Source organism: Priapulus caudatus, unplaced genomic scaffold (genome assembly GCF_000485595.1).
Source record: "Priapulus caudatus unplaced genomic scaffold, Priapulus_caudatus-5.0.1 Scaffold141, whole genome shotgun sequence".
In the NCBI taxonomy this organism is placed as follows: domain Eukaryota; kingdom Metazoa; phylum Priapulida; class Priapulimorpha; order Priapulimorphida; family Priapulidae; genus Priapulus; species Priapulus caudatus.
In genome coordinates, this window is record NW_014577202.1 from 230,541 (window position 1) to 240,507 (window position 9,967).

The window sequence follows — 9,967 nt, forward strand, 5'->3', positions numbered from 1 at the left end:
CGAACACACACACACACACACACACACACACACACACACACACACACACACACACACACACACACACACACACATACACATACACACACACACACACACACACACACACACACACACACACACACACACACACACACACACACACACACACACACACACACACACACACACACACACACACACACATGCGAGCGCGCATGCGTATATATGCAAGCGCCATCACACACGCAGGCACTCTCACGTACGCACACCCCACTCACGCAACACATGTATACGCACATATATCATTTCCCGGCGACTAATCGAAATCAGGATGTAATACGCATTATGAAACGGCCCAGCAGAGAGGCGAACAACCGCCGAACAACGGAGAGCTTTCGTGAGATCGTCTCTCGCTTCTAAATGATCGCAGAGATGATAAGAGGCGTCGGCAGCTGAGGAGCTGGGTGGCCTAGAAGCACGGGCGCCAGCTCCCAGCTGCAATAACGCCGCGGGCTCGCTCTCAGCCGGTGCCCTGGTCTGCATAACGTCGTCGCCATGCGGGCAAGACGTGCCCTCACTCACTCACTCACTCACACACAGAGCACGTAGAGAGACATTCACAGATACACGCACGTAGTAGACACGTGCGTATTTACATAGACACGCACGCATAGAAGCACGCACGCACGCACGGATGCACGTGTGTGCCCATAGAGACACGGACACCGAAGCGGATAAAGGTATACAGACACACGCGCACACATGGACACGCACACGTACGCGCGCACACACACAGAGCAGCCGCGCGCGCGACTCACACACACACACAACACACACAAAACACACAACACACACACACACATACGCACACACACATACACACACACACACACACACACACACACACACACACACACACACACACACACACACACACACACACACACACACACACATACGCACACACACATACACACACACACACACACACACACACACACACACCACACACCACACACACACACACCACACACACACACACACACACACACACACACACACACAACACACACACACACACACACACACCACACAAACACACACACACCACACACACACACACACACACATACACACACACACACACACCACACACACACACCGCGCGCGCACACACACACACACACACACACACACACACACACACACACACACTCATGCGCGCACGAGCAAAATTATATAGCCATATGAAAGAACAAATGATGTCACGCAGCGTCATGCAATGTACGGGACTGCGACGCGACACAACACGAAAACAACTAAATAATCTTGCAGCCTATTCCACATTGAACATGCGTCCCATGTTTTTGCAATGAAACGGTTCAGTGTCGACTCTTAAGCCTCATAGCTAATTAGGTGATATAAATAGGAAACGCGCGGGGAAGGCGAAACTGCCGGCAGTTATGCTATTAACTGTCTACGCCGTAAAATGTCAACATTGTCATCAGATTGCGCAGATACTGGCATTCCTCGTGCGCAGTAGTCCGACAACTGCATGCGAATAATTCGGCCATCTCGACGCGCACATATTTATTTATGTAGCGAGTGGCTGACCGATCAGCCTGCGCATGCGCGGACACGGACGACGAAGGGTACGCCACGTATGGTGAGTGCGCAAGAACGCTGGCAGACGAGAGGTGGATGGGAGGGGGAGGGGTAAGATCGTGCAAAAAAACGTTCGTTATTCGCCAAGGGCAAACGTCAATTCGTCAGATATTTATCTGATAACGAGTGAGGATGTTTCGATGCGAGCAAATACCCGTCGGAAACTGAAGCGATCTTTCGCGAACGGGGTAAAATGTGTTCTTCTAAGGCTTCACCGTGCAGAAAACCACGCCATGCAACATATCTTCTACACTTTTGTTTAACGATAGCCTCATCGTCAATTGCAAATTCCAATAATTACTTACATAAATAAACAGAATTAGTATACCGGACAGGCCATCTCCAATGCATTAAGGTATTAGGCGTTAAGCCGTGGTCATATGGTACGAAGACAAACAGCCATAACTGGCAATATTTATTGCCACACGTATAGCTGCGAGAATGCTTTGTCCTATTGCAGACCTGCTATTCGCGCCGATGTATCTGGAATACTTATACGTAATCTAAATTAAATTAATGGCAAGAATTCCTCCATAGTCCTAGAATAATTATTATAATTCACAAATACACAAACATACACACACGCGCGGACACACGCACACACGCAGCGGCACACACGCCGTACACACGCATATAATAAATATAATATATATAGGTGATGCCAACTTTCATGCTAATCAAATTCCTATGGATAATTTTATTATTTTACAATTACACCAAACAGAAACAAAAACATTTTTAAATAATTAAACATAGATACCAGGGCGTGTAATTATGAGACAACAAATTAACGCCGTTTCAATATGTGCTTCGTCAGCTAAATCACTTGGTCTACAGCGGAAGGAAGCTAATTGTACGAAAACGCAAAAGCTGCGTCAGTGCCGAGCGTCAACATGTTTTGTGGCAATCTATACGTTGGTGTTTGCCTAATGTTATTAGTGATAATATTTGCTTCATTTGCAATAGGGAGAGTCTAAAATAGAATCCGCAGCTCTCTCTCCAGCCTCAAAGAACCGTTACGTATTTCATATACTGACAGTGGATGTTATAATAATATAATACGCTCTACGTACCCTAACTAATCAAGAAATCTTAGTAGGTATTGTAATGTTCCGTTAAATTTAGAGCAGACTGCACTTTAACTACAGGAGTACGCATAGTAGAATATCGTGTTTTGCAGTAATGAATAATCGACACGTAGAATGCAATTCTAACTACTGCATAAACCCTGCGCGAAGTTTAGGTATCTAGAAATCAGAAATTGCTGTGTAAAGTACCATCAGCAACGCTATGATAATGAGCAGGAGCTAATTAAACATGTATTATTAGCTCTCGATACGAACAGTATAGTTGCTATTACGGGCATGCCAAGCGGCTAATTGTGACCAACTTATCTTTAATTGCAACGTAAAATGCGAACTAATCGCTCGCGTTAAACAGATATGCACAACCGATTCAAGCATATATACTGGTAACCATAACATATAGCTAACTATTATTGAATATAACAATGGTTACTATATAACACATAATTTCGATTCGAAAAATTGAGATTATTCTATATCTCGTGACGGATTTAGCATTACGCGGCGATGTTTTGTGCGCGAGCGACCTTTACCCGCTACTGTGATTCCTGATACCTCCCGCGCGCCTGTTGTTGTTTCTACGTAACCAAGAGTAGATAATAACAAGTTATATTATCTACTCTTGGTAACACGCGCGAGAAATGCGCAGACGTGCACAGCGGGAGGCAGCAGCAGCAGCACAGCAGCGCAGAGCAGCAGCGAGCGCAAGCAGCAGCAGCAGCAGCAGCAGCAGCAGCCACAGCAGCAGTGCAGTAGCAGCAGTCGCAGCAGCCGCAGCGCAGTAGCAGTAGCAGCAGCAGCAGCAGCAGCAGCAGCAGCAGTAGGCCAGTAGCAGCAGCAGCAGCAGCAGCGCCAGTAGCAGCAGCAGCAGCGACAGCAGCAGTCGCAGCAGCCGCAGCCGCAGCGCAGCAGCAGCAGGCGAGCCAGCAGCAGCAGTAGCAGTAGCAGTAGCAGTGTAGCAGCAGCCGCAGCCGCAGCCGCAGCAGCAGTAGCAGCAGCCGCAGCAGCAGCAGCGAGCAGCAGCAGCAGCAGGCAGCAACAGCAGCGCAGCGAGTAGCAGCTACCGCGTCTTCAAACGCGCGCGAAAGCCCTGCACCTCCCGCTGAGCGAGCGAGCACTTAATTATCATGTCAGGGCTTAGGCGCACTCGATTCTCTCTGATCCACTTTTGTGATCATTTCCAGTTTAATTGCTGGTATTAGAGCGGCTAAATCGCCTGTTGCCGTATCGGTTACTGCGGGGCCGCGACTCTGGTGGCATTCGCAGCCTGTAACAACAACAACATGCCGATATCCCTAGTCGTACACGAGCAATCTCAGCCCCTATACTACACTCAACATTACATGCTCCCTCTATCCCCTCCTCCTCCTCTCGACCCCCTCTCCGTAAAGCCACCGTGTGCAGCACACGTGCGCAGAATGGCCAATATGAAGCCTTTAGATCTCTCAGACATTACTCGGGTGTGGAATGCCGAGCATGCGAGGTAGCATCGAGCAGGGTTTCGGGGCAAAACTCTGGCAGGGGCCAGACGCTGGCACGATAAGGTCAACTCGACGGCGCACACGTGCAGCCATTGATCGTTGTCTGTCCATCTAATGAAATCGCCAGATGTTTACGTCGGCGAAAGCGGTGAGCGCGTTTTACACCTCGTCAGACGATCGACAGAGGCAGGAGGTTACAGCAGATCTCTAGATTTCTATTCCTCGCTTTTTTTTCTGAAGTTGGTAGTGAGGGAACCCCGCTGAGATCGGGCCTCCACAATTATATATCACACACACATATGTAATACCAAATATATTATATATATATTATAATATATTATATATATATATTATATGAAGAGCTATAAGAGCTAATAATAAGTATTATTAGCTCTTGATATATATATATATCAGGAGTAGTAATAGGATATATCTAGCCTGATATATATATATTATATATTTATTTATTTATATATATATATATATACTGCTACTAAACACGCATACATCCAAAGGAGGACGACTACCCAAATTTCTGTGGATCACGCGAAATTTGATAGTTCGCCTACGGCTGTCATTTTCTGGTAACTTTCAAACTTTCAAAGCTTTTGCGCAATTTATTATATGGAAAGCCATCCCCTTCAAAAATCATTTTCAAACATTTCAAATACACAATTTTAAATCAATTTAAAACATTTCAAATTAATTAATAAAAATACAAATACTTATAAGGTTCAAGAAAATTAAAATCAATTTTACACAAATAACAAATCAATTTATTAACTTTGCAAATTAATTCACAACTTTCCAAAATAATTGCCTGATGTACAAATTCCTTAACATCTTTGTAAAAATCATTTTCTAAACGTACAATTTATTTTCAAAACAACAAACCAATTTACTAACTTGCAATTTAATTGAGAACATATGTTACATAAACTCACAATTGTTGAAATCTTGCTTCATCACCCTAACAATTGAAATTATATGTTTTAAATTAATTTACAGAATAACGAATCAGTTCACTAAGTTTGAAATTAATTTATTTACTTTTTAACATTAATCACCAGAAATGCGAATCTATCTGTTGGTTTCAGAATTATTAGGTAACAAACGACAAATGTATAGCTTAAATTACCAATTAATCATACAGCTTTCAAAACATATATAAACGTTTACAATCAAAGAGCTTATTTAACAACCAATTTATGCAACTTCCAATCTATTCAAGACCTCTGAAATCACTTACTAACGTTTACAATTTGCCGCCCCACTCTGTTGTTTCGGTCTGTGTGTAACACTATTCAGGAAACTTCGAATATATTCATATTGGACTTGCGATCTATTCACTACACTGACTTCCTCTCATCCGAACAGCCAACTACAAACCCAAACTTCAATCAATTCATTCTAAAAAGGCCCAGATGCTTCAGCTCGGATGGATCGCTATTGGAGTTTTCGGAGATCCGATTTTCCACCCTGCGGGAAGCGCTGTACTGGTTACTTTGGTAGTAAATAGATTTCTGTTTATTTAGCCATTATATTTAATTGAAACGCTTCAAGTGGCCTGTGGTCTACAGCGCTGCTGTAAACAAACACATCTTTCTCGCAGGCCGTGATTTTTTTCCTAGGATAATCAAGAACATAGGGGCTTCTAGTGAGCGCTGCCATTTTAATATAATTTTCTTGAACAATATATAAGTAATTTTTATTTTTATTAGCGTAATTTGAAATGTTTTAAATTGATTTAAAATTGTGTATTTGAAATGTTTGAAAATGATTTTGAAGGGGATGGCTTTCCATATTATGAAGCACATTTTCGAATTCTATTTATCAAGTTCATTTAGAGTCAGCAAAAGATTTTTATCGCTGAAAATGTGATTATTATCAGGAGTAAGATAATATAGAGGAGTATGACTCTCCAAAACATGTGAATTTCAACTTTGCTTGCCTAATTTTACCGATGATATATTACGTGCAACTTCGATAAAAATTACATCTAAATGAGCGTTGGGACATCCGTCTCTAACTAAAACTTTACTTTGTTTAAATACCTCTTGCTTCCTTTACGGAGATATGGCTTTGAACGTCACACATGGTTCATAGTGTTTAACTAAGCTGGCGGCTCAGATTGCCCAGATAGCTTCGGAACAGTGGCTAGCCTGTGAGGAATGGTCTTGTTCTGTTGACAGAATGCCACCTGTTGGCGGCAGGAGTAAGATATATAGACTTCTATATTATATTCTATAATATATTCATACACACTATATATATTATCTCTATAGATATAATATATACAGTAATATATATATACACACATATATACACACTATATATATACACACTATACTATATTTCTTATATTTATTAATGTCTATCTTATTCTACTCCTGCCGCCAACGAGGTGGCAATTCTTGTCCAACAAGGACAAGACCATTCCTCAGCAGAGCTAAGCCACTGATTTCCGAAGCTATCATTTGTGGCAATCTGAGCCGCCAGCTTGATTAAAAGCACTATGAAGGCCATGTTCGACGTTCAATAGCGTATATTCTCCCGTAAAGGCAAGAGGATATTTAAACCAAACGTAAAGTTTCTTAGTTAGAGACGGATGTCCAACGCATCATTTGACTGTAATATTCTATCGCGAGTTGGCAGGTAAATATATCATCGGTAAATTAGGCAAGCAAATGTGTGAAATTCACAGTTTTGGAGAGTCATACTCCTCTATATTATCTTACTCCTGATTATGATTATAGATAAGTATGCGTAAGTAGACTAAAATTAGTTAGTTAGCGACAGGAAGAAAATGCGTATAATGTTTTAAAGTTATGAGTCGAATATACTCACAGTATGTAAATATTGCCTTAGACGGGTCACCTCGTCTATGCATCGATTAGCATAAGTATACAGACTCAGAGTTTAGGATCAAAACAATGAACTAAAACAGTGCGTTGGCTGCGATCGCGCGCTGTAGCGCTTGAACGCGCCAATACCGTGTTTATAACTGAGTGTTCACGTGATGATTGCTACGGGGCGTGCTGTCTAACCCGTTTTCGGGAATTTTATTCACGTAGTTAATTTCGCCAGTTCTCCGCTCGGCGCAGTCAGCCTTGTATGCTTGCTCGTGAAAGTAAGGTTTCAGGAGAACAAGCAGAAACAACGGCTGACGATGGTTTCTGTTAAAATAAATGGAAAAATGAGTTATACTAACTGTAATTATACTGTTTGTTAAGAAACCTTGATACATTGGTGAAGTAGCCATCACACGATCAGTGGCGGGATCCAGGATTCTAAAAAAAATGGAGGCGGGTGGAAAAGGAGGCGTGGTATGGAAATTGTACTCCCTCAAGAAATTAATTAAAAAATGTAGATAGCAGGAGATAGGTTGTTTGAGCGCACTTTTTGAGTACATTGATACAGCCATCATTGCTGACACGTACGACAATTATCTATTTTAGTAGAACAATTTCTTTGCGCTTTAGCAGCACGGCATTGCATCTCGATGATACGGGCGGAGGGGCACACACACACACACACACACACACACACGCACACATACACACACGCGTACACGCACGCGCGCGCGCGCACGCGCACACGCACGTACGCACGGGCGAATAGACGTACGCACGCACCGTACCTAACTGGTCTCTTCATTCGTTGCAGGAATACGAGTACAGCCGCAAAACTTCCAACATCCGGGAATGTACGACAGGAAGCCACAATACTTCTCCGGCGGAAGTACCATGAATCTTCAGCCAGGCGGCACCAACAACCCTGGATCCTGGCCTGTCAACCACTATACTGCGCCCTACGAAACAAAATGCGGTGCCATCTAGTCTAGATGGCAATAAGGAAACTCGCCTAAACAAATTTCATCTCATTTTAGATGAGCTAGACAGAGATGAAATTCGTTTTGCGAATTGCCTTATGAGGTTATGCATCGCTGGTGTTAGTGGCATTGTTGTTTGCACACGGTATACAGGAGTTAAACGTTTTTGTTATAACAAAGTTGCCAAAAAAATTTGCCAAAGTTTTGTATATGGCAGGATGTATATTACGTATGTATATAGCAGTAAAATACTTAAGTTTTATAGAGGCATGTAATACTGATCGTCCTATACATAACTAACACATCAGTGAGTTAGCACCCAAATATTGGCCAGCATCAACATTTGTTTGTTTATTATTAGTACGTATTAGGTGTGAGAATTTCAGATGTGGAATGTGATGCATTTCTAGATTTTCATATATATATATTCATGATCGGCCTCCTAGAGAATGGAATAAGGAGTTGCTACCCGAGTAAGTAGAGGAGATCCGGTGAATTCAATAGCAGACGAGAACGTATAGCTTAAACATGGCCGTATTGTGCGTATGGGCAAATTTGAAACAGCTCTCTTTATGATTGTTTGTTGTTTTATAGCTGTATGTTAAATAATGCGTATTACTCCGTCAATGGATACATGACATGGGAAACATATAACAACGAAGCATTATGCATTGTGTGTATAAAGACACAAAATAGGTAACGCGTATTCACTAATTCTCCCAGTAATTTAAGCGTCGATTATTCCGATTCGCTTTATAGTGTATTCTAGTAGTAATTATGCGTGTACATGCACAGTCCTACACACAAACCCGTGAAACTATTAGACGCAAGTTAACGTACGTAGAAAAATGCTGCTTTTTTCACAGAGACACGGCGCGACAATCACCGACTCGGGGCGAAAAATTACCGAATGTTGTCTTTAGCGTTACACGGACTCGCGTCGACCTCGCGCTTGCTGTGCCCGTCCCTCGCCCGACCCTGTCTCGCTATCAATGCTCCCATTCACCATCGAATGGCATCGGCTGGCTTTTACATTACCTCCATATGTTGGAGTTAGGGCTGGCGTGGGCCGACCGACACGGCCGTGGCGGGAGCACGCACCAGCAGGCGAGCGCTGCCGCGTAGTCGCCTTGTATATTTGCAGACGAAACTAGCTTCTGTTTGCATTCCAAACAGACAATATTATATTTAAATTATATAAATCACAACATCTGTATTGTCGTAAGGAGTAGCTTGAGAGGAGCGACGCCGTGCTGATCGGGTTAATTTCGTAATAACCAACTTTACCGCGCGCGCGTGTAGGATATGTACAGCGTTCGTTCGCGCCTCGCACGGGGAGATCGTAGCTCTAGAACTCTAGCCATTCGCTCTGCCACAGTTCTATAGGGCTATAGTTCTAGAGCTATGTATACTAGGGAGATCGTAGCTCTAGAACTATAGCATTCGCTCTGCCCACAGTTTCTATAGGGCTATAGTTCTAGAGCTATACTTAGGGAGATCGTAGCTCTAGAACTCTAACCATTCGCTCTGCCACAGTTCTATAGGGCTATAGTTCTAGAGCTATACTAGGGGAGATAGTAGCTCTAGAACTATAGCCATTCGCTCTGCCACAGGCCTGTGGCAGAGTGAAGCGGGTATAGTTTTAGAGCTATACTAGGGGAGATCGTAGCTCTAGAGCGAATGGCTATAGTTTTAGCGCTAGGGGAGATCGTAACTCGAACGGTCGCGTCCGTGGCGCAGCTAGCGAGGATTCACGAGCGACGCGGTAGGTGAATGGCATCGGTGAGAAGATGCAAACGCGTCAGCGTCTTATTTAGCATCGCGTGTAACCTAACGGGCATAAAACTCTCATTGGCTCTAAAACTGCGTTAATGGGCACCGATCGGCTAGTGAACCGTCGTGGGATCGGGAATGGATAATTT

At 43.2% G+C, this 9,967-nt stretch overlaps 1 protein-coding gene across 1 annotated transcript in view; it reads left to right on the forward strand.

The window, feature by feature from the left end:
• LOC106806095 overlaps window positions 1-9,465 on the forward strand; it is a 37,290-nt gene extending 27,825 nt beyond the window's left edge. The window contains exon 2 of the mRNA XM_014807948.1: window positions 7,880-9,465. Coding sequence (XP_014663434.1) covers window positions 7,880-8,052 — 173 coding nt within the window. The 3' untranslated portion in view covers window positions 8,053-9,465. The remainder of the gene's footprint in view (window positions 1-7,879) is intronic.
• Window positions 9,466-9,967: the final 502 nt, after the last annotated feature.